General features: G+C 39.8%; 1 protein-coding gene across 5 annotated transcripts in view; it reads right to left on the bottom strand.

Annotated features, from left to right (window-relative positions):
• The window catches only part of LOC111142551 (band 4.1-like protein 3), a 90413-nt gene that overhangs the window by 33929 nt on the left and 30066 nt on the right, over positions 1-26418 (bottom strand). For all 5 annotated transcript variants that reach the window (XM_022495818.1, XM_022495819.1, XM_022495817.1 and 2 more), the window contains exons 3-8: positions 17629-17733; positions 16416-16458; positions 9558-9633; positions 7033-7251; positions 6169-6256; positions 486-638 (exon numbers count right to left, since the gene is read on the bottom strand). In XM_022495818.1, the coding sequence (XP_022351526.1) occupies positions 486-638; positions 6169-6256; positions 7033-7251; positions 9558-9633; positions 16416-16458; positions 17629-17733 (684 nt within the window). The remainder of the gene's footprint in view (positions 1-485; positions 639-6168; positions 6257-7032; positions 7252-9557; positions 9634-16415; positions 16459-17628; positions 17734-26418) is intronic.

Below are 26418 nucleotides of genomic sequence, written 5' to 3'. Positions count from 1 at the left end.
TTACCCTTGGTGTCTCCTCCTCTAATCTTTCTTGTACTTTGATCACATTGTCTCAATGCTATTCGTGCTAGTGTGCCAGCTGATTTGGAGTACGAAAAGGGCATGAGCGCATAAAACAGGGACAGATGGGAAGAAATCTGTTCTTTATTCACAAAAGGTTTAGTACCTCAGAGTTTCTTTTATACCTTCGTCTGAGATATATGGAACATTATCCATGTATCTTGAGGTTATGCTAAAATCTGCAACAATAGAAACTTTTCCATCTATGCAGTGGGACAAAATTAGAACCAGACCATTAAGAAGAAGAGAATATTTTACTTATTGCTATATATCAAACAAACCTACAAAAAATTCTCGTAGGCATGGACACATAACTCACCATGTCCCATGATGCTCAGAACCTGGGAGCTGGCAATTTACATTTCTGTTTGCCACTGGGTACCTTTCTTTCCAATGTACACGCCAACTGCGGGGCGGGGACTTACCTCTCCTGGCCGGATCTTAATGTAAAAGTTGTTCCGTTTGTACGAAATTTTTAGAACCTTAGGCCAGGCAAATCTGTTGATCCTCAGGCGGTCACGATATATCAACAGACCACTCGCACAAACTCCTAACATAATTTCAACTCCTTCAGAATCCTGGAAAACGGCATCAAGAAACATTGGGTCAGTATTCCACGGGTTTCCACGTGGGATGAGGGTGGCATTTAACGCACCCGTAGCATTCTGTGAAGGAACCTGTAATTGACTGCCGACGACTCTAATTTCAATAAGAAAAATACCCCTGTCGTTTTATTGTTTTTTTTTTTTTTTTGGTATGTTCCCCCTAAATAATCGATAATCGGCTGTTAATGAAGATCTTGATCACTGTGGAGACGTGTGAGTGTAGAACTGGCTCACCAATGGCTCATGACATAAGTACTGTACAGAGAGGACACCGTCCGCATGACATGCTGATGACGGTACAAACGAGAGAGACAGGTCTCACGACCGAGTGCGAGGCATGGCTCTCACCAGTGTACATGTGTGTAACGTTAACTCCTTTACTCTTCACTAGGAGACTCTGAGATAGTTCCTAGGACTCTTCCTACTTTACAGATGAGGAAATTTTTAAAAAAATTTTTTTCAGTGTTCCAAGATTCATTGTTTATGCAGCACACCCAGTGCTCCATGCAGTATGTGCCCTCCATAATACCCACCACCAGGCTCCCACAATCCCCCACTCCCCTTCCCCTCCAAAACCCTCAGTTTGTTTCTCAGAGTCCACAGTCTCTCATGGTTCATCTCCCACTCCGATTTCCCCCAACTCACTTCTCCTCTCCATCTCCCCATGTCCTCTGTGTTCTTCCTTATGCTCCACAAGTGAAACCATGATAACTGACTTTCTCTGCTTGACTTCTTTCACTCAGATGAGGAAAACTTTTAAGCGTGCTGAGGTTAAGTGCCCACCCCAGCTGAATTTATGGGCAGCCTGGTTCCAGATGCAAGGCTTTCGACTCCTACGTGTACTAATGGAGAGGCCCTGTCCTTTCTAATGAGTATTTTGGAGTTTGTTCCATTAAAAAAGAGCCTTGATTTTTTTTTTTTTTAATACACCACTAAGGTCAGAACTTCAAATATAAAATAGGCTTTTCAAGTAGGAACATACTTCCCCAACATGTCTCTAACACACACATTGCCCAGTCATAATGGGAACTGAGTCACATACATAAATAGAGACACATTCTCTGTATTTCTCCAGTTTTTTTAAGCGGGAGCACACTATATTTATAACAGGATTGTCTGCTACTTGCACGTTTCATCTTTAGGTTATTTACTAGGGATGTGGGATGAGAAGTCTCGGAGGTCATTGGAGAGGTCATATAAAGCTCAGGAGACATTGCATGGATAGCCAATGCCTCCTAAATGCTGTATTTGGGTGAAATCGGGGTAAAAGGAACATGTGCAGAGACCCTGCATGGGAAGGATAAAGGACAGAAGGCAGGACTGTGTGTGAGACTCAATCTCCACGTCCTGGTCTTACTGGATGTCGGAAGCAGGGGGCACCTAAGAGGCAAAGCTGAGGTCTTTTGTCACATTAATCGTCACAACTGTCCCTGGCACTGAGTCCCTCTGTAGCGGCGATGAGGGGACGGGGAAATGGAAGCATCCAAACAGGAGATTCTGACTCATCCATATTGTGGGAATTTACTTCCTAAATCTCGTCAGTGCAAGGCATAAAACGAATATTTCCAGAATCAAAAATAAATATTTCGGTCCATCTCTGGGAAATGCAAGTCTGGGATCTGGGAAATACGATCTAACTGGATTAAAGTGAAATATTTCACTGGGGAAATGGATCACTCCATTAGATACGAAATTACTCTACAGAAGTGGAAATACTTGATGGCAGGATATTACAGCATAATTAAATTTGAGGAGAATTCAAAGACCAGAAACTGCCCACCATTTATCAAGGGCTTTAATCTGAAAGAGCAAATGGAAGAGCTAGAGCCTGAGGCCGACGTGTAACTGGCACTATTGAGCCTTCGGAACTGTGTAATCTGTCCCCGGGGCTGCTCAGTGACCCTCCCATACCATGAGCAAAAATGCAGGCATGGAGGGAGGACTGTTGGGAGTAAGAGCTCCTTGACTCGCTTTCTGTTTTACCTGATAAATACAGAGTTAGAGCCTCTTGCACTAGTACCTATTTTAAAATCGTCCATTAGGGGCTCCCAGCTCCTTGGGGAGTCTGCTTCTCCCTCTGACCTTCTCCTCTCTCATGCTCTCTCTCACTCATTCTCTCTCAAATAAATAAATAAAATCTTTAAAAAAAAAATCGTCCATTAGGGTCTCCAGATAATGAGAAGACAGCATCCTTCACGGGGGAGAGAAGGAAACCCCCGCTGACCGCTCGTCTCAGGCTCGCCGCCACCACACACGTCTGCGTGTCCCCCATATTGTTGTCCTCATATTGTTTTCGTCAGCTGCACACCCCAAGCAAGTGGGGTGGCAGTGAACACCCACTTCCTCATGCTCAGGACTGGACACTGCTTGAGAGCAGCCATTCCATGTTAGAAGAGGGCAAATGAAGACAGAAAACCTCAGGAATATGTGGGGTTTTAAACTGGTTGAACGTTTCCACTTCATTAATCCACCAGCAACAACAAAAAAAATACTTCGGATATCCAGTCTTCTGCCATAGCCCACAGTCCTGATGTTGGCTTGATACGTTTTTTTTTTTTTTTTTTTTTTTTACTTTGCCTTCATTCCTTCTATTTCGATGCGTGTCATTTCTTTGTGTAGATCTAAATTTCCAACCTATATTGTTTTTTCTTTTTTTTTTTTTAAAGATTTTATTTATTTGACAGAGAGAAACAGTGAGAGAGAGAATGCAAGCAGAGGGAATGGGAGAAGGAGAAGCAGGCCTCCCGCCGAGCAGGCAGCCCGATGCGTGGCTTGAACCCAGGACCCTGGGATCATGACCTGAGCCGAAGGCAGAGGCTTTAACCCACTGAGCCACCCAGGCGCCCCCTGATACATCTCTTGTATTGAAAGCTGTCACGGCGGTCTTTCTTGGGGACATGTGTGTTTCCCTATCAATATGTTGACACATTTAATACTCCCTTTAGTGGGGAACATGGAAGGAAGATCTGGATAGCCTCAGTCTATCATAATTAAAATAAATGAGTGGACTAGTCCCTTAATTTAAAACCACTGTTCCAACTTCACTGTCATTCACTTATCACTCGGTCTGTGGGATATCCAGCAGGGATTTAGACCTACCTATCTACATCTCAGAATCTCATATGAGGTAAATGACTCTGACTGAGCCTACTCAGGCTGACAGTAAGTGACAAACGAGCAGAGACAGTCTTCCTAAGAAAAAAAAATGAAGCATGTAGGACAGATTTTCCAAAACAAGGGACCTTCATCTCATAATATGTTGTTCATTCTTTATACAGAGCCACAGAATCCAAGATCACAATTCAGAATTTCTAAATGGGCCCTAAAGCTCAGGGCCTTTCATACCATCCACAGAAGAGAGTCCTCTCACTTACAACCGGAAATCCGCTCTAATTTAATTCAGTAAATTTCCTTCTTTAAATGATGGACTGTGGCTGCCGGAGAAAATGGGAGTCCACAACTGAACATTCGTTATACTTAATATTCAGATGAAATCCTAAAATAGGCTGTGTTTGTGCTTCCTTAATCCCTTTTTTAATTGGCATGATTTCGAATCATATTAGTGAATGAAAAAGCAGTGATCTATTTTCATTTAGCAGCTACCGCAATGTTAAGTGATTTTATTTGTACTGATAAGAACACTGATAAATCCTCAGTTGCCCTTCCCAAACATAAGCCCTAATCTTTTATTTATTTTTCCCGGGCAGTAAGTGAATCATCATGTGTAACCTAACTTCAAAAATAGCTTTCAATTCACTCAAATTTTCAGGCGACCTTCATTTCCCTCTTGTTCCCTTATCTGCTAGCCACCCTAAGGAAAAACTCGAAGAGAAAAACAATCTTCGTTGTGTCCTCATTTTCTTTTTTAAATCCTTTTCCTACCTTATACAGCATACAATATAAAACACTTTCTTATCCAAGTGAAAAAAAAAAATAGAATAATGAACTGGCAAGTAAACAGGGCTACACCTGCTGTTGTAATTACACACAATGTCAAAAAGCTTGGCAGTCAATGTCCCGGCACATCCCCAGGATGTCCCAGCCAAGTCGCCGAGATTTTGCTCGTGTTCAGGCCTTTAGGTCTTGAACGCGCGCACCCTGTATGATGTATGAAATGATCCACAGACAGAACCCATCAAACTCATATGTGTTTGATGGCTGCCATTTTCTTGTTCAAACACAGGGTGGATCCGTCTGCTCTCTAAGAGCCAACCAGGGAGTGGCCCCACGGGCAGCGTCAGTGGAACCTACAGACCACAGATTTCCCTCCCATGGGTCCTCAAGATGTTTGCTTCAACAGAGCCAGCTGAAATTCTCATTTCTTGGCCCCAACCTTGACTGTGTCAGATACTCGCATGCCTTGAAGCCTATTACCTGCATGTTCTTTCGGGTCCCAAACCGCGACAGGGGTGACTGCTCGGTCCATCAGTAGTAAGGACATGTTCCTATACAGGAGTGACAGTCTCTTGATAGCCCAAATCAGAAGGAACTACCCTTGAATTTCAAGCATGGATCTTTTTTTTTTTGATGTTACTGAAAGACCAGAATCCATCCCTAAGATCCTAACAAATTTCGTATGCTTTGGATAGAAGTTTCCAGAAGGCTTGTCTGTGCTTCTACAGTACTTTTATTCACAGCTACTCAAATACCAGATGAACAGTCCATATACTCACTCTCTCGCTCTGGAAAAAATACGGAGATTCTGGGAAAGTGCGACCTGGAGTCAAATGTTTTATGCAGCCTCACAACCTCAACCCTCCTACAGTCCAGTTCCAACTTCAAAAGACTCTGTGGCCAAGATATAGCTTTGACATTTCGCCCATCACCAATCAACGAAGCAATCCTTAGCTTTGGGGCCTAATTTTAGTTGAACTAAAATAACAACCTTATTTCAAAGCTCTGATTTTGTGTCAGAGAACCTAAGTTCTAGAGAGAGCTATTTAAAGTTGACGAGAATTTGCAGAGCGCCCAGGGAAGCATCCAGAACAGAGGCATCCAACAGTACTTGGCACATAAGAGATGTGACAGGTGGGTCTTGGACAACTGGCCACGGTTGGGTCAGGTAGACAGAAAGGAGGAGGACAGCTCAGGCAAGGACGGGCATATTCAGGGAAGACGCAGAGACAGGATCTGGCAGAAGCAAAGGGCACGTGTTGGCACAAAGTGGGAAATAAAACCGTGACAGGAAAGGGGGCTGCGTTAGGAGCTTGTTATGTGAAGATAAATTTCTAACTGAACCAAGGGGCAAACTGAGGCTTTGCCTAACTAAGGCTTTCAGCAGCTGAGGCCATGAGCTATGGGAGTTTGAGACATGCAGAGCAAACTCTTCAGTAAAATCTCAGAGAGCTGAATTTGCCTTATCATTGAGTGGGCCTTAAAGCAAACACAGATTTGGATCCCGAAAGTTTTTAATGATGGAAGTAAAAAATCACCAGCTTATAGTAATAACAACACTGCATTAAAGAAAATTAAATAGGACGTTTGGGGTTTAAAAAATGCATACCTTGGCATGATGTAAATCAACCCCATACATGGACAGTTTTTTGGCATTTTCCAAGAAATGCATCTCTGCTTCTGCTGGCGTCATTCCTCTGATAAGGGGAAAAAAAAAAGTCACAATGCTGCTTTTCTTTTACCTGGCAGGACTGCAATATTTCCCACTTAGCCTTGCTATCTCATAAGCAAACCCCATAGAGGCAGCAGCAGATTCATGCTCTGAAGGGGGTGGCGGAGAATAACAGGAACAATGGCTTTCATTTTTTTAAAAAATATTTTATTTATTTATTTGACAGAGAGGTGGGGAGAGAGAGAGAGAGAGAGCAAGTGCACAAGCAGCGGAGCAGCAGAGGGAGAGGGAGAAGCAGGCTTTCCACTGAGGAGGAGCCTGACGGGGGTTGGATCCCAGGACTCTGGGATCATGACCTGAGCTGAAGGCAGCCGCTTAGCTAACTGAACCACCCAGGTGCCCCAAGGAAAATGGCTTTTAAAGTCACTGGGTGACTCAGTCAGTTAAGTGTCTGACTCTGGATTTTGGCTGAGGTCATGATCTCAGGGTCATGAGGTCGAGCCCCATGTCGGGCCCTGCACTGAATATAGAGCCTGCTTAAGATTCTCTTTCACTCTCCATCTACCCTCCCCTCACTCCCCTCTCCCCATTCTTTCTCTCTCTCTAAACAAGAACAACAACCAGAATACCAGAAGGAAGAGTGTAACTACCCCAGAACCAAATAAAATACAGAACCTCAGTCTGCTACGGTCCCACCCTTCATGCCCCTGAAACACAGCCTGGTAAGAGCAGGTAATACAAAGGATGCTTGCCCATTAAGGCACAAGCCAAACCAATGTTCTCAGGCTTTCTGCCACTAACCTGTGGCTCTTGTGCAGCTCGATCACTTTATCTTCCAGTTCCTTCGTGTGGTTTGGCGCAAAGCGGAACTCACTAATGTAATCATTCCCACATTCATCTGGGTCATAGTCTCCAAGTTCGGACTGGACGGTATAGGAGCCCAGCAGGGCCAGGGTGACAAAGGAGCAGGGCAGCCTTCCGGACACGATGTCGTCTCGCAGTTGTAGGCAGAGGTAGTACCTTCCAGGAGCCAAAAGACAAAGCAAAAATCCAGCATGAGGACAGGAGAAAAGCAGGCCACTTGGTACAAATCGCGCTGTAAGCAATTCCTTCCTGGGGAATGATCGCACTAGTACAAATTTTCTAGCATCTCTACTTTGCTTTAGATGTAAGGGGAAAATACTTGGCTCTAAAATACAATATTAAAGGGCATCTTGAGGCAAGTCAATGCTCCTAATAATTTTTATTTATTAGTGAAGTATTATTACTATTAATTATTAATAAAGATAAAATTAAAAATTTTATTTATTAAAAATAAATTTATTTATTAATGGCACTGAGTAGAAGAAACCTCAAGACATATTTCTTTAACATCTTTTAAAATAACTAACATTTAAAATCCAAATCAGTGATTCCCCCCAACACACTCCCTGAAATCTCTGGTTGGGGGAATTATCATATAATAATGGTGCAGCTAAATGCAATTACTAAGTCTCTACCAGCCTTAAGTGTCATTCTGCTGCATCGGTTAAGCATCCCGCCATGTGAGCAAGGCCGATTTCAGCTAACTCACCAACTACACCACCATCAACTGCACCTACTCCTGCCTTCCTGATGCCATGGTCTCTTCGTAATAACAAACAATTGCTCCCGTTTCCAGTCCTCATTTTTTTATTTAGGGAACTTCCTAGAATCCAACTGATATGAAGACTAACTCTGAAGAACTACTCCTTCAAAATCTGAGCACCTCATCCCTACAAGTAAACAGCTTTATACTCAAGGAGTAAGAGTTATTTTCCATTTAATGTGGCCAAGATATACAGATATCGCCACTGATAGCTGACTTATTTCCTCTGCTTCTTGCTTTTCAAGATTTACAGATAGACTACTAACTGTAGGAGACTCCAAGGTAAGTGCTAATGTTGGTAACTCTTAATAATACCCTTTATAGGGGCACCTGGGTGGCCCAGTGGGTTAAGCCTCTGCCCTCGGCTCAGGTCATGGTCTCTGGGTCCTGGGATCAATCCCCACATTGGGCTTTCTGCTCAGCAGGGAGCCTGCCTCCTTGCCTACTTGTGATCTCTCGCTCTCTGTCAAATAAGTAAGTAAAATCTTAAAAAAAAAAAAACAAAAACCCTTCATGCTCCAGGATATAGGTATTACAATAATATATCCTTGCACTGTTCATATAAGAAATAAATTGTTAATCTGCTGAAGATGAAGACAATGATTAAAGTCTTAAGGCCCCCTTCAAATGTGATTTTAAGCTGATATTAAAAAACTCCATGTAATACAGATACAGAAATTTCTACACATTCCACAGGCTCTGCAAACATTGCACAAATAGAAAGGAACCAGGCATCGCATATCAGGTATATGTGGCTCTATAACCAATAAATTAGCCACAATTAAGTGGTTCTTCAATATTATTAAAAGTATCTTTAAATAAGAAGTCATCTATTTTCCTAGATTTAATAAAAATATAAAAGAAATCCTTTGTAACTATTTCTTTTACTCTTTGCCTAATGCGTCTGCTGGAACTATTTTTACTCCTAGCCAGTGATTGGAGCTGTTTGGAATAATTCCCCTTTTCTGAAAAGCCCTCCAAGAAGCATGTGAGGCTTACACAGAAAATTCGGTACACACTGCATAATGTCACTCTGATTGGCTGTAAACTTACTACCAAGCAGGGCGAGAGAGTCAGCAGTTCCAAAGTGGGATGTGAAGGAGCCTAGAGCACATGGCAAACCCAGGATAGCCTCCTAAAGGGATCTCCTCACACACCCAAAGCTCAAGTCACTGCACCAGGATATTTTTACGTTAGTTTCCTTTCTTCAGTCTTCCTTCCCCCAAATGAATGAATCATTTTTTCCTGTACACACAGGGCAGAGAAAGTAAACTCTCTTCTGTGTGCATTTGGTGCCTGATTTTTTAAAATAGCTGTCGTGTATCAGACTGGTTATATAAACAGCAGAAGCATCCAAAGACACATTTTTACTCTGAGTTTTAGAGCAGGAGCACTAGGAACTGCCGTATCACGTAAGGCTGAATCCCATCCAATTTGACGGTGGTGGGTGGATGACAGTATCTCAATTCTGCAAGCCTTCCCGCCAAGGTCAGACAGACGGAAGTATCAGCTTAGCACCAAAGATTCAACTGTGAACAGATACGATTTGGCAAATCTTCTCATCAGATGTTTGCTCTCGCTCCGTTGCCTTTGGTTTGCCATTTCTGGCGTGGATGACTGAAAGGTTCCCAGATGTAAGCATGCTCTTCCCCAGAGAATAAAGAAAAGCCTGCCTTTTTCAGAGCCAACTTTCAAATACCTGGTGATATCTTCGGATAGCTGGGCGGGGTCTGGTGGGTAAAATTTCACATTAAATGAAAAGTGCCAAGCACCACCTGCAGAGATGAGAGAAAAATTAGGATCAAAACTCAGAAAATCCCTTTCTACTTATTATTCTGATAGTGAGAACCGCCTTAACTCCAAGTACTAACTCCCAAGCAACATCGGCTCCTCCATGGAAAACGGGAAAGTCTCAAGTTCAACGAAATCCAGATATGTTTGACTTCATCTAGTCCTTAATATTTGCCCCAAATCCATTATTGGTGCTTCTAACTAGCCTGGAAATTGATTACATTTCCTCCCTTTCTCAGGGACAAAGGTAAGCCCTTCGAAGAGGGGGAAAATACGTGAATGACAGGGATAATGCCGACAGACGAGTCCGGAACTGACTGGCTCTACTGCTCTGAAATTCTAGATAGCTCACATACCAACGGTACAGACATAATCCCGTTTGCTTTGTCCTTTCTGCTTTGTTATTACAGGTCAAATCCCATTATAATACATGTCAAGGAAAGTTTCAAGATATTTTTGTTTTCTGGGAAGGTTTGTTGTGAATATTTAAGTGAACTGCTCTCCAGGATGCTGAAAATTTTCTTCCTTGGCGAAATTGTTGATTCGAGAGATGCCTGAAGGCATGAACAGTGTTTCCCCAAATTCCCCCACCTCCTTATGAGCCCAGGACTTGGATAGGTGCTCTTGACGCGTTACTGTTCTTGATCCCATGGCCTCTCCTTACAGCCTCCTCTCCCACAAGGAAAACAATCAACCAGGTGGTAGCAGACAGTCACCGGGTCCCGTGCTCCCCACCCTTACACCTGAAGCATCATGAAGCCTTCTGAAGCTCTCCATTTTATTAATACAGTCTCTACTGGTGTATGGTTTATCACTATAAATATGGAGAAACATTTTCTTCTTTTCTACATTTACTCTCTCTCCACCTCATCCCTACTTGAACTCATCGTACTCAGTTCGTTCTTTTTTTCTGGGCTTTTAACGTGGTAACTCATTCAAGTCTGGGTGTTCCTTCGAGGGACGTTTGTTCTCCCCACACAATGGCCAGGAAAGGGCTACAGCGTTGAGCTGCTTGTATTTGGAAGGTGCTACTGAGAAACTCCTCCCAGTCTCCTTGGTTTCCATACGGGAGGCCTTTCATCTATACCATGAGCTGTAGCTACTTCCTTTCTCTCTGTGATTTCACACTCCAGCTCTTAAGCCTCAACTATCCCCCTAAGATGCTCAACACTCCCTCATCCCCATTAAATGACTTCTGGAAACTCCATTTGCTCCATGAGTGGTTTGCAAACATTCAGAAGAAAGGGGTAGAATTCTAAGTACCAGCTTCTTTCTTTGGGCTATTCTCTTGAGTATGAGGCAAATACTTAGCTGCACAGATTACCTGTGTTTCTGTCATAAGCAGCATAGTTACATTTATTAGTCTAGTTTATTCTCAACACGACTATTCATAATCCACTTAAAATTCCACACGGCAGGATCACTGTCTGAGGTAGCTTATAAAGAACTGGCATAAAGCCACGTATCACTGGTTGCTTGCTATCATTTTTCAATCACTCAGAAAATATTCCTGAAACATAGGCTCTAAGAATTGTAAGTTATCCCTCAATCCCATATATTTCTAGTGATGATTTTTCCATGTCCTTTTGTTAATCAAAAAAGGGTCTGATCTCGTTTTATTTTCCTATTGATTCCTAGGCACTTTCTGCTAATATGGATCCCTTTACTGCTTGCCGATGGTGAGGTTCATAAGTTGAGAGCAGGCTCTCCCCCCAAGCAACTGGAATGAAAATTAATGTATTAGTTATGGGAAATGGACTTATTGCTCTTTTGTCATTTTTATCTATTTCAAAGTATGCCCTGAACCCAGTGAGTGGTTGATCAATGTAATTAAACAATCTCATAATAAATTCAAGATAAACTTTGACATAATAAAAGTATAAGAAAGAGGGGTGCCCGGGTGGCTCAGCTGGTTAAGTGTCGGATTCTTGGTTTTGGCTCAGGTAATGATCTCCCGGTGGTGGGATCGAGCCGCACATCCAGATCTGTGCTTAGGTTTCGATCAGCTTCAGATTCTCTCTCCCTCCCCCATCTGCTGCTCCACTCATTTGCACGTGCACACATTCTCTCTCTCTAAAATAATTAATTTTAAAAAAATATTTTATTTATTTGATAGAGAGAGAAAGGGAACACAGGCAAGGGAGTAGGAGGGGGAGAAGCAGGCTTCCCACTGAGCAGGGAGCCCGACTTGGGGCTTGATCCCAGGACTCTGGGATCATGACCTGAGCTGAAGTAGCTGCTTAACGACTGAGCCACCCAGGTGCCCTAAATAAATAAAATTCTTAAAAAAAAAGGGGGGGTATAAGAAAGATAGTTGAAAGCAAAATCCTCAGGGCAGGAAAAGGAATTTCAAACTATAGTTGGTTTAAGAATCTGAGGTACTTGCTAAAAATGTCGATTTCTAGGCTCCACCCAGAGACTTTTATTCCAGAGATTGGGAAATATGGCCTAGAATTGTGGTTTTAATCAACCCCCTTGTGGTCTGAGTACAGGTGGGCTTGGGAACCATACTATGAAAATCACTAATCCCAAGAAATCCATTTTCATGAGGTTATAAGCCAAACAACTGCAAGGTTTTGTGGGGTATTATTTTTAAAGAGTGGGAAGTTTCAAAAACTACAGTCTACATCCTAATCAAAAGGAAAAATATCTAGTTAAATAAGGCGTAAGATTTGAATTAACGAGAGGCAGATTAAAGTTCAAATGTAGATCCCCATAAAGAATCTGACAGAAACAAATTGAGTGGGAAGGCATGGTTATGTAATGAATGGGCTTGCAAGCCCAAATCTGCTCAGAGGGTGGCCCTAGATAGACACAGGAAATGAAACCACCTGAATGCATTAAAATGATATTCCTGTATGTCGATATAGGATTTCGAGTCACAAATTTATGATGGGAAACTATGAAACTGGAGAGAGTCCATTCTTATAAAAAATTCTAATTTTAGTATTGTATGGCTGCCAAATCTTGGAAACTTTAAATATGTTGCATTCGCAGCATAAAATTACTATAAATTACTATATACAGTAGATAGATCATATACTCCATATTATGAAATTATATCATAAATATATTTATATTAAAATACAGTATATTTAGAAACTTAAACATCTGAGTCTGCATAAAAAATGACTAGAATTATAATTTTTTCTCATAAGAGCAAACTTTTCAGTTTCAGAATTTTCTATTTCTCATCAGTTTGCAACTTAAAAGCTTTATCAGGTTGATCGCCATTCTCTTGAAGATCTCATTCTAGAGACATTCTATGCACCAACAGCAGGAAAAGAATGGAAACATCCTTTAATCATTTATACAAGTGTGTCTAAATATACACACACATATCAATGGAAGTATAGTTGACACTCAATGTTATACTAGTTTCCAATGTACTACATAGAGATTTGACAACTCCAGACATTATGCTGTACTCACAAGCGTAGCTGCCATGTGCCACCATAAAACACTATTACAATACCACTGACTATATTCCTCAAGCTCTATCTTTCATCTCTGTGACTTACTCATTCCATAACTGGAAGTCTTGTATCTTCCACTCCCTTTTCACCCATCTTTGCCCATCCCTCCCCCACCAATCCCCAGTAGCTATAAGTTTGTTCTCTGTATTTGTGGATCTGTTTCTGCTTTTTTTGTTTCTCAGATTCCACACATAAGTGAAATCTTGGAATATTTCTCTTTCTCTCTCTGCTTTATTTCACTCAGCACAGTACACTCTAGGTCAGTCCATGTTGTTGCAAATGGCAAATCTCATTCTTTTTTATGGCTGAGTAGTATTCCGCCATAGCTTCTTCATCCATTCATCTATTGATACTTTGACTGCTTCCATTATCTTGGTTATTGTAAATAATGCTGCAATAAACACAGGGGTGTATACGTCTTTTTAAATTACTATTTTGATTTTCTTTGGGTAAATACCCAGTGGTGGAATTACTAGATTGTATGCTATTTCCGTTTTTAATTTTTTGAGGAATCTTCATACTGTTTTCCATAGTGGGTGCACCAAGTTACATTCCCACCAACAGTGCACAAGGGTTCCTTTTCTCCACATCCTCACCAACACTTGTTTGTTGGTAGTGGGTGGGGAAGGGACAGGAGGAGAGGGAGAGAGAGAATTAAAGCGGGCTCCACGCCTAGGGGTGAAGCCCGACTCAGGACTCAATCTCATGACCCTGAGATTGTGACCTGAGCCAAAAATCGAGAGTTGGACACTTAACAGACTGAGCCACCCAGTCCCTCCTATTGTCTTTTTGATTTTAGCCTTTCTGACGGGGTGAGGTGATATCTCACTGTGGTTTTGATCTGTGTTTCGCTGTCATCATTTATATTTAGGAAAAGGAGGTGATGGTACAATAATTCTGTTAGATAGGATAATAGTTCTCTGCCTTGGTAGAACGTAAATTTTACAGAAAGAGGGCATTTAGGTGCATGGGAAACAATAAGGAATACAGATAAAAATACCAAATTCAATTAAAAAATTGCAATTGTCCTTGCTTCCTCCTTTATCTTCAGGACTGTCACTTAGTTCTCTTTATGTTATCGTTACCCTAATCTACCTGATGAAAATATCCTTTAAATCTCATGTTCTGATTGTCCTCTTTCTTCTCTTAGAAAAGAAGGTAGGAGGGACACCTGGATGGCTCAGTGGATTAAGCGTCCTACCCGTGGTTTCAGCTCAGGTCATGATTTCAGGGTGGTGAGATCGGGCCCACAGAAGGTGGGAGATAGGATAAATGGGAAGTGAAGGGAAAAAAAAGAATTCCATTAACAACAGATAAGAAAACTAACATTTATATAGCTTTTCTTCTGCCAATATTGTGATTTATCCCAGATATTTATATTTTCAAAGGAATTGCAATTATCAATCACCCAAGTAAGGAACAGCATTTCATTAATTAAATGACTACAGAGAACTTTATGCACACAACACGATAGGATATATATTCACCACATCTGCTTTGAGTAAATCCATAGAAGGATTCTTAGAACATATTCATCATCTTACATTTTTTATTAGGGCTCTTGGAACAAAAAGAAGGAGTGTTTTCACATCTGGAGCTGTCCCTGGTTTCAATTCCAATTTGTTTCTATCTAACTTGATTATCAAATTTCTCTCAAAAATGTGGTAAAGATGTTTTAGTTGTATACATAACCATCAGTTTCTGTAATATCTAGAAGGAGAGCTTTTTTTTTTTTTTTGGAGATACTATCTTCTATTAAGCCATTTCAAAATGCTCACTACCACTTGTTATTAGTACTTGATGTGTTTTGATATTTCAACACATTCAAAGGCAATGGAAATACTTGCTCTTTTTTAATAGGAAATTGCTGAAAACTTCCACGGGCATGACATTCTCATTAATGTATTGCTCTTAAATTTATTCTTCAACTAGATTTAGTTGTTCGAAAAATTTATCAAGTTTATTGACAAAAAAATCGCTTTAAAAATTAACTAGTTATTTACAGTTATAAAGATTATCCATGTCTTTAGTAAAAGAGTTACAGAAAAGGGTTAAAATAAAAAAAAAAATTCCTCTTTCTTAACCCCTTATACTGTGGTACCACTTCTGGAGATACTACTGACAGCTTTTGTGCTCTTCCAAAATTTATTACATATATATATATGCATATATATGTATGTATATATATATATGCATAACTTCTTTTAAACAGATGTCACTTGTCTCACTAATGAGAACTAAAACACATTCTACCTCATTATATTGATAGTTGCTTAGTATTTCAAGTTATGGTTATTCCATGACTGATTTAATTCATTCTTTATAAGCGGATATTTAAGTTGCTTCTAGTTTTCTGCTATTGCAAACAATATTATAACAAATTTTCATGCATGTACACATATGTACATCCTCCCCTCTTATACATATGCTGGATGAATCTGTATAAATAAAATTAAGGGTCAAAGAATAAGCACATTTTAAATTTTAATAAAGACTGAATATTTATTATATTAAATTTATTTAATATTGAATTATAATATATACTAAACATATTAAATAACACATAAAATATTAAATTAACAAATATTTAAATCTGAAACTCTCTCAAAGGGTTGTACCAATTTATCCTTCTATCAGCTGTGTCCATAGTTGCTAGTGCAGTGCATTAATAAACTTTTAAATCTCCGTTAACCTGAATAAGTGAAAAACGGTATCTTGTTTTAATGTGCACTGAATAGTTAGTAAGATTCAGCAACTTGTCTTGTACTTACTAGCTACCTGTGTTTCAGTTTTGCGGGTTGCCCTTGCAATTGCTGGAAACATGGGATTTCTTAACTTGCCTTTAGGGACCAAGGAAAGAGGTTGTTACCAGATAGTAAATTGCTATCTGACTTGTTATTCCATTTCTAAACCATTCACTAACTACCACCTTTAGCTTAACTTTTCTACTTTTGTGGCAGTTAGGCTTAATTTAACATTAATAATTACGTTGGGAGCTTTTAAATGGTTAATTGCCAACTGGAGCATCACTTGATTAAATCGTATTGCACATTCCGGGAACATGCAGGGGAATAGGTCAAATGTCATAGTCATTTAATTCCCAAGCTGTGATGATTAAAAATGGGTATTTAAGCTAGACCAATCTGTCAGAGATAAAATCTGAGATCTTAATCTGTCTTTTAAAAAATACTGTATTCACACTAGCTGTGTGGGTATGGGCCACCAATTCAGACAACCCTCCTCTCTGAAAATCTTCACATCACCATGTAAAATAATCCAAAAGGACTTACTTCGAATCTGTTTTTTTATTTCCTTAGCAGGGTCCAGCCAATTCTGAAAAGGAAATGACAGTTTGAATTTGAACCGGAGAAGAATAAAAACAACTTGATGATGATCACGCACTAAGCATATTTCAAAGTGCATGGTTACTGGCAGGCCCTCCAAGCTGGGTCCTTCCCCCACAGCTGGTGCTCTTCAGCAGATCCTGTGAGGGTCCAGGCACGAACCTAATGAGAAAATGTGTGTTGTGCAGGCACAATTCATGCGAGACAAATTTCCTTTCTTTTACAACACTACCTTCAAAGATTCGAGCTAGTACAGCAACAGAGGAGGAAAAAAAAAATAGTGGATTCAATGTTCAAAGAAGTTACTAGAATAAATTAAAGATACATAATGTCCACTGATGTCCTGGCCATTCAGGCCCACAAAGTGACTTCCATGGTTATAGATTCTCAGGCACTTGCCTAACAAACACACACCTGCTTGAGATTTATTATTTTCCTCATCAGAAAACTCAGATGTTCAATAACGAAGTTAGACATTGTTCAGTGAATTGGGTAGGCATTAAGTATGATTCATTGCACAACATCAAAACAAATAACATCTATGAGCAAAATTTCTTTGACTTAGTTCCTCACACGAACACAAAGGAACAGTTTCCTCTTCTTTATTTTTCAGGTAGTAGTGGGAATTAGTGAGGCAAAGCCCCGAGCAGACTGCATTACTCAGGTGTAAGAGTCTATAGAAGTATTAAATTAAACATTAAATACCTGCTGAATACATTAGACAAGGCTCCAGTCAGCAAACGACCCATGTCATATTCCAATTTTGTAAGAATATGGAAGCATACTAAGATGAATTAGGAACAGGACAGCAGTCAGGGAACTTGTTTTCTATGTAAGAATCAACGTATTTGATTTTCATGGGCTCAAATTCACTGAAATACATCACCCAAAAGAAGTACCATATAAAATGCTTTCCTAGAACCATAAATAACTCAGGTGTGAAAAACGGAATTTCTCTTTCCAGAATATTCAAGATTAAAGGTAGTCGTCAATAATATCTTTCATAAAGAAATAAGGCGATTAGCAGCATTTAGGGACTCAAAGGAGTAAATAGAGGAGTGGAAGCAGAGAAAATGATATACCGATTTAGTTTTCCTTCCCTTTCTTACAGTAACGAGCAATTCGAGACATACGCTTTGTATTGCTTTTAATCACTCACCTTTTGGTTTTCAGCATCTCGATACGTAAGCCCAAAATAGTCTTTTTCTAGCAAATTCAGATGTTCACATACTTTATCAAACAGCACCTGGCCTCTGGAGCGTTTCTGTGGAAAACAAAGCAGAACAAATCAACACACATAAAGTTCTCTCAACTGCCACGGATAAAAATGGGTAAAATTTAACATACGGCTTGCTACAACCTATGTGATGCCCACATGTGATCACTATGTCATCTTTAACTAGTGAAAAGGTTCAATAAAGTGGGTCGACACCCACAAAACCGTGTCCCTACAACCAACAGACAAAACCAAAACTCACCTGTGCCACTAAGGACAGTAACCCATGGATGATCTTCTAAATTTTTTATTTTTAAAGATTTTATTTATTTATTTGAGAGAAAGAGAGAGAGAGAACACAAGCAGGAGTAGCAGAAGAAGGAGAGGGAAGAAGCAGGCTCCCCACCGAGCAAGGAGCCTGTTGTGGGATTGGATTGCAGGACCCTGGGATCATAACCTGAGTAGAAAGCAGATGTGTAACAACTGAGCCACCCAGGGGGCCCAAGAGGATGATTTCTAAACAGAAGTAGCTGGGGAAATGATGTGGGGCTTGGAAGTCTGAAACATCTTGTGAAATATAAAAATCTTGAGAGTCAAAGAATATAAAGGACCAACATGAAAGCCATGTTTCAGAATGTCCTAACTCAGTCCTGACATGACCAGATTTGGAGCCTGGGAAGAATCAAGCCTATTCCTTATCTTAGGTAGACTTCCCCTGAAGACTTTCTAGTCCAACCCTTACTTAGAAATTCCATTACCTTCATTAGTTTATTATTGTGGGTTTGTGTGTGTGTGTGTGTCACAAATTTCAGTTTTGCATTAGGGTTCTACTTTCTCTTAATTTCTTTTTGAGAAATCCTTCCTATTAGACATAAAATGTTAAGTTTAAAGATTTTAGTTATTATTTATAAATATGAGATATAGATATTTATGCTACATTTTTTAGCATGACGCTGTCACTTGCAGAAAGGAGAAAGGTAATCTTCTCAGGAATAAAAATCTACCAGCTTAGGCGAGGATGCAGAGAAAGGGGAACCCTCCTACACTGTTGGTGGGAATGCAAGCTGGTGCAACCACTCTAGAAAACAGCATGGAGGTTCCTCAGAAAGTTGAAAATGGAGCTACCCTACGACCCAGCACTACTGGGTATTTACCCTAAAGATACAAACGTAGTCATCTGAAGGGGCACATGCCCCCAAATGTTTATAGCAGCAATGTCCACAATAGCCAAACTACGGAAAGAACCTAGATATCCATCAACAGATGAATGGATAAAGAAGATGTGGTATATATACACAATGGAATACTATGCAGCCATCAAAAGAAATGAAATCTTGCCATTTGCAACAATGTGGATGGAACTAGAGGGTATTATGCTTAGTGAAATAAGTCAATCAGAGAAAGACAACTATCATATAATCTCCCTGATATGAGGAAGTGGAGATGCAACATGGGTGGTTTGGGGGTAGGAAAAGAATAAATGAAACACGATGGGCTCGGGAGGGAGACAAACCATAATAGACTCTTAATCTCACAAAACAAACTGAGGGTTGCCGGGGTGGGGGGGTGGGGTGGGTTGGGGGTGGTGGGGTTATGGACATTGGGGAGGGTATGTGCTATGGTGAGTGCTGTGAAGTGTGTAAACCTGGCGATTCACAGACCTGTACCCCTGGGGCTAATAATACATGTTTATAAAAAAAAAAAAACTATCAGCTTAATTTACTGTGATACCCAGTATCACGTTTTCATGGAATCCTTCAAAGGTCTTTCAACCTCGCCTTGTTTCATGGAATCCTTCAAAGGTCTTTCAACCTCGCCTTGGAGACTGAGATGGATGAAATGGCAACAGTTTAACTAAACCATGTTTTGTTTGTATCTTACCAACACTTCACACCTAATGCATTAAGGATATTTGCCTTTAAGATTTAATGTAATAACAATGAGAGATGTAAAAACTGATAGACAATGTGCATGCCAAAATAGTAAGTATTCAGAAACCTTTAAGTGCTATGTATTACTATGCAAATGTAATTATATTGGAAGTTAATTGCTCAGCCCCCTGAAGCATGACTATTCAGGAAAAAAGATAAATCTATGATAGAAAAGGAAAGACTAAATTGTGGTTAGCTAAATAATCAATGATGTGTTTGTAAAAAGTTTAATAATGCATGAAAATAAATTACATATTAGCAAAACTACATAATAACATTGTTCAATGGATATGAATAAGTGGTAGGACAATGAAATGCTGCTCACTGGTTTAAATCTTTTATTTATAAATAACAGCTTATCACATCTGAATAATGTTTAACAGATTATAAAGTTTTCATAAAAAAAATTGGCTCTTCCAATGGCTTCTACTGGTATTATCTTCAGTTGACAGATCAGAACACAAAGGTTCAGAGAAGTTCTATGAGAGCAGCAGTATTATGTAATTGCCAGGGGTGGTTTTAGCAGATTAACCTGGGTTTGAATTTTCATTATGTTCTTTGCAGCTGTGTGAACCTCTGTTTTTCCCTCCGTAAAATGGGTATGGTACTACTTCCTTCTTTGGAATGGATGACATTAACATAAAACAAAGTAAACTTGGACCCAGTGGTGGCACATATCAAGTATTCCATAAACATTAGCTATTGTAGCCCAAGTGACCAACAAGTAGCAGGATCTGTAATGTAGAACTTACCCTGTATGCACTTATGCTCTTGGAGCAAATATACAACTCCTCATGGTGCCAATAAGTCGTTCAGTAGTAACAGATCCTGCTCTTTCTTTAGATATTAATTACCTGCTTACTACCTAACTGCTTTAGCTAGACCACAATATTTACAGACACGTACGATACCCCCCATACATACCAAAACAGACACCAGCGTCTGGCCCAAGTACTTTCTCAATGAGTAAAAGTAAAACAAAACAAATACAAATACAAACAAATAAACTCTTCTCTACAGAGCCTCCTCTATTCTCTGACCTGCAGCCCCTTGATTGTAGAATTATTTCTGAATATGCTGCAGGATGCCTTGGGCATTGTTTTAATTAGCTGTCTTCTGGTTGCTGTGTTCCTGCCTTTGTCTAACAGGTGGCATGGATTAGCTCAAGCACAGACCGCTATACTAACTAGATCTTACTTTTCTGGCTTCTCGCAATTTGATTTCTACTAATGATCCATAGCTCTCCCTTGGATAGACCAGATTATTTTTCTTACTGAATATTTTATACATATTTTGAACACCATCGTTCTTAAGTCAATTACATAGCATTCCATTCTTCACACTGGAGTTTATTTGTTTTTTCCCCCCTAAGAACCAAGATCAGTAGTTAAGGCTCTACCATAGATGGTTATACGTAAAAAGTAAAATTCCTACCTGCTAAATATCACAGCCACCAGCTAGGTGGTGACACTGGAAAAGCCTTTTAAATTACTTGGGTCTTCATTTTCTCACCCTGGAGTGAGGATGTAAGATTCTATGGAGCAAGGCTGTCATGGGCTTCAGGCTATAAGATTGGGTCCCCTGTGTCATGGCAAAATTACAAATGATTATAAAGCTCTCTTTCATGGAGCCTGGCTGTGGCTTCGGCATCCTTTCACATAACAGATGAGAAAGAATGCCACTGGTTGGAGCTGGACTGATTTTCCAGCCCTAGGTAGCATCACTCCTAACTCTCCTAAATCCTTGATTCTTCTAACTCAGATTATTATTATTCTGCACACTGTTCAACTTTTCAAGGCTAGTGTTTCTACTTATTGACATCCGTGTATGTTTAGGTAACAACATCTAACATATTTGACTAAAGCTCAACAATTAGACTGAATTTAATGAATTTACATTAAATATTTGGTTGCTGAAGACATGATATTCCTTAAGTAATCAGATCTAAGTACTTTACTGTCATTGGCTTGTTTATATATAGCCATAGTGAGTCAAGAATTGAGTAAACAATGTTGACAAAGGTTTTTCTAAATTAACAGATAATTTACCTAACTAGAGAAGATAATAGTTTTTAGTCTTATTTGCTGTTTCATGTGAATTAAGTCATGTCTCTGACTCAAGGACATTCATAGTTCATGTATACCATTCACTATCAATCCCTGAACATCCAGAAAAGTCAATTTTTGATTTCCTAGAGTAATAAACTAATAATGGTAGACTGCATTCTTTCTGTCCTCTTTTCTCCACTAAAAAATTGGGTTTCTGTTTCTGATAAAGTAAATGGAGATATTACAGCCCAGCAGTCAAAGACTTTAAATATCTAAAGAATGGTAAATCCCCAAGCAATATGAGCAACTTTCCTTCTTAACTATTTTAATTTAAAAATTTGCCATTTTGACTCATAAAGTGTTGAATGTTAGAATGTGTCAAAAGAGAAAAACTTGAAGAGAATGAAAGGACAAGCCACAGAATGGGACAAAATATTTGCAAAGACATATCTGATAAAGGAATGGTACCCAAAACACACAAAGAACTCTTAAATTCAACAGTAAGAAAAGAACCAAATTACAAACTGTGCAAAAGATCTAAACAGTTACTTCACAGAAGACATACAGGTGTCAAAAAAGCATATGGAGAGATGTTCATCCAATACCATTAGAGAATTGCAAATTAAAAGAACAAGACACCACTATGTACCTATTAGAAAGGCTAAAATTAAAAACACAAACAAAACGAATAGCTGGGAAGGATGTGGAACAATAGGAAGTCTTATTCCTTGCTGGTAGAAATCCAAAATGGCAGAGCCACTTTGGAAGACAGTCTAACAGTTTTTGCTTTTTTGTTTTGTTTTTTGTTGTTTTCTTTCTTTTTTTTTTTTTTTGAGAGAGAGAGAGAGAGAGAGTGAATGAGAGAGAGCACGAGAGAGGAAAGGGTCAGAGGGAGAAGCAGACTCCCCGCTGAGCAGGGAGCCCGATGTAGGACTTGATATCAGGATTCTGGGATCATGACCTGAGCTGAAGGCAGTTGCTTAACCAGCTGAACCACTCAGGTGCCCAGACAGTCTAGCAGTTACTTAGAAAACTAAACATATTCTTTTTCTTTTTTTTTTTTTTCTTTAAAGTAGAGCAAAGACTTTATTTTATTTTATTATTTTTTTAAGATTTTATTTATTTATTTGACAGAAATCACAAGTAGGCAGAGAGGCAGGCAGAGAGAGAGAGGGGGAAGCAGGATCCCCGCTGAGCAGAGAGCCTGATGCGGGGCTCGATCCCAGGACCCTGAGATCATGACTTGAGCTGAAGGCAGAGGCTTTAACCCCCTGAGCCACCCAGGAGCCCCAAAACTAAACATATTCTTAACATATGATCCAGCCATCAAACTCCTTGGTACTTACACAAAGGAGGTGAAAATTTATGTATAAACAAAAACCTACACGTAGATACTTTTAGCAGCTTTATTCAACACTGCCAAAACTTGGAAGCAACCAAGATGTCCCTCCGTAGGTGAATGGATAAACAAACTGTGTTACAATCCAGACAATGCAATATTATTCAGCACTAAAAAGAAACAAACTATCAGGCCATGAGGAGACATGGAGGAACCTCAAAGACCTACTACTAAGTGAAAGAAGACACTCTGAAAAGGCTGTAGGTATGATTCCAGCTATACGACATTTTGGAAAAGGCAAAACAAAGGAGACGGTAAAAAGATTAGCGGTTGCCAGGGATTAGGGAAGAGAGGGAGGCAAGTAGGTGAGGCACAGAAGATTGTCAGGGCAACAAAACTATCCTGAATGGTACTATATGGCGGATACATGTCACCGCACATTTGTCCAAACCCATGGAATGTACATAGAGTGAACCTTAATTACATTATGGGCTCTAATGAATAATAACATCTCAACATCATTTCAGTAATTATAATAAATGCAGCAGACGGATATAAAATGTTGAAAATATAGAAGGGGGCAGGAGAAGGGAGTTTGAGGGGGTTATATGAAAAGTCTCTACTTTCTGCTAGATTTTTCTGTAAACCTAAAACTGCTCAAAAAAAGAGGATTACTTAATGTAAAAATACTTAATGTATTTTTAATGCATAATGTTTACTGTATAATTATCTTATTTTAAATTGTTAATAATTTAGGGACGCCTGGGTGGCTCAGTGGGTTAAAGCCTCTGCCGTTGGCTCAGGTCATGATCCCAGGGTCCTGGGATTGAGCTCCACATTGGGCTCTCTGCTCCGCGGGGAGCCTGCTTCCTCCTCCCTCTCTGCCTGCCTCCCTGCCTACTTGTGATCTTTGTCAAATAAATAAATTAAATATTTTTTAAAAAATTGTTAATGATTTGTTAAAACTTTAAAAAGTTAACAGAGTTAAGCTCCAAATGATTTTACTAGGAATAAATGAAAACTTAAAATTTTTATTGAATGTAAATATTCGAGAGAAATCAAAAACTTTAGTTGCAACACATACCAATGGTCAAAGTAAAATAATTCCAGGAAAAGGTGACATGCCTCTCATCCTATGTACCTACACACCAGGAACCCCTGCAAGCGAATCCACCATGATCTGGTAACAAGCAGAAGCTGGGTGATGGATCGACGTGGTTGCTCAGGCTCAATATCACACAACTAGGGAATCCAAACTATGAGCAACAAGATCATGAAACAGCTGAGGTTCAGAAGCTCTGCTTGCTTTGGGCACTAAATTCAAGAGGATCCATCCACCCACCATCACCACTCAAATACAGCAAACAAATTAAGCTCTTCTATAGCATCAGGGAAACTTCCCACCAAGTCAAAGGTCAAAGTTATTCAGTATCGTCAACAGTACAGTCTGTAAAACATTGGTTTTCAAAGTACTGCTCATCAACCAGCATCACTTGGCAAGTCTGTAATAATATTTGCTCATTTTGTTTGTCCGTTATAAGAGTAACTTTAAAAAATTAATTTCTAGCACTTTAGTATGGGGGGTTTCAAACATATACCAAAGTGGAGAGGACGATATAATGAAGCTCTGCAAATGTGTCACCCAGTTTCAACAAATGCCTTGTGAGGATCACAACTTTGGGTCATTTAGAGTTCCACCCAATTCATCCTTCCCCTGGTTATTCTGAAGCATTTCAGCAAATAATTTTATCACTTTCTTAGAATGTAACCCTACTTTTTTAAAAAAATGTAATCTTGGGGTGTCTGGGCAGCTCAGTTTTGAGTTACCTGCCTGCCTCTGGGGGTTGGCTCAGGTCATGATCTCAGGGTCCTGAGATCGAGCCTGGCATTGGGCTCCAAGCTCAGCAAGGAGTCTGCTTGTCCCTCTCCTTCCCCCTTTGCTCCTCCCCACACTCTTTCTTTCTCTCTAATCTTTTAAAAAATGTAATCTCAATACTTTTATCACATCTAAGCAAAATTGGCGGTCTTTATCATCAAATATCTAATCAGTACAGATCTTCCTCGGTTTACAGTGGGGTTGCACCCTATAAACTTGAGTATAACTTGGAAGTATCTTCAATTAAAAAAAGAAAAAGAAATATCTTAAGTTTAAAAAAATATATATATATCCCAAGTTAAAAATGCACTTAAGGGGTGCCTGGGTGGCTCAGTCGTTAGCCATCTATCTTTGGCTGTGGGTCATGATCCCGGCATCCTGGGATCAAGCCCGACATTGGGCTCCCTGCTTGGCGGGAAGCCTGCTTCTCCCTCTCCCACTCCCCTTGCTGTGTTCCCTCTCTTGCTGTGTCTCTGTCAAATAAATAAATAAAATCTAAAAAATAAAAAAAAAAAGCACTTAACACATCTAACCTATGAAACATCATAGCTCAGCTTCACCTACCTTACATGTGCTCAGAACACTCACATGAGCCTAGAGTTGGGCAAAATCAACTAACGCTAAGCTATTCTATAATTCAGTATTGCATTATCTCAGATAGTTCCGCGAACAGCATGCTTAAAGTGACAACCAGAATGGCTGCATGGACACAGAATGGCTCTAAGTGTATCAGCTGTTTACCCTCATGCTGGCCCGGCTGCCTGGGAGCTATCGCTGCTGCCTGTGCCCAGCATCATGGGCAAGTCACTAGCCTACGAGAAGACCCAAACTCAGAAACGTTAAGTATGGATTCTCCTGACTGTGTCATTTTCGTACCATCATGAAGTCAAAAAATTGTAAGTTAAATATCACCGTAAGTTAGAGACTGTCTGTATTTTAATTTCCCCAATTGTTTCAAAGATTTTTGTTTCTTTTTCAGTTTGGAAGTCCAAGGCTGATGTACTCTCCAGCCTCCGTCTGCAAGTTCTCCATTTATCTTTGTTTTATCCTTGAAATTAATTTAAGAGACCAGGTCAATTGCCTGCAGAGGTCTCTCAGTCTAGACCTTTCTGTCTGCATCTCCATGGTATAATTTAATGTGTTCCTCCATCTCCTGTATTTCCTGAACCCTGGCAGTCACATCTAGAAGCTTGATCCAATTCTGGTTTGACTGTTTTCTACTGGGTGATGCTGTGTAATTTCATTAGGAGGCATCAAACGACTCTTGCCTTTTTTTCCATGATATTGGCAGTCACCGATGATCACTGCCCTAGATCCATTAGTGTGAGGTTGTGAGAGGAGCATATTTGAATCCTAATCATGCCTCCTGCATTTGCTACTTGGAGTTTGTCTATGAGGAGACACTTCTTTTTGTCGGTATTACTTATTGCCTAAATGCAATTTGATGATGAAAGTCAAGATCAATGATCATTCTTTTTCTCCTTTGTCCAATTTTAAGATAATGAGATCTTCCTTCCTGTATCATCCTTCCAAAGCCAC

This window comes from Enhydra lutris, unplaced genomic scaffold (genome assembly GCF_002288905.1).
Source record: "Enhydra lutris kenyoni isolate GAN:26980312 unplaced genomic scaffold, ASM228890v2 scaffoldscaffold8, whole genome shotgun sequence".
NCBI classification, from domain to species: domain Eukaryota; kingdom Metazoa; phylum Chordata; class Mammalia; order Carnivora; family Mustelidae; genus Enhydra; species Enhydra lutris.
This window is presented reverse-complemented; position numbering and strand designations above follow the sequence as displayed.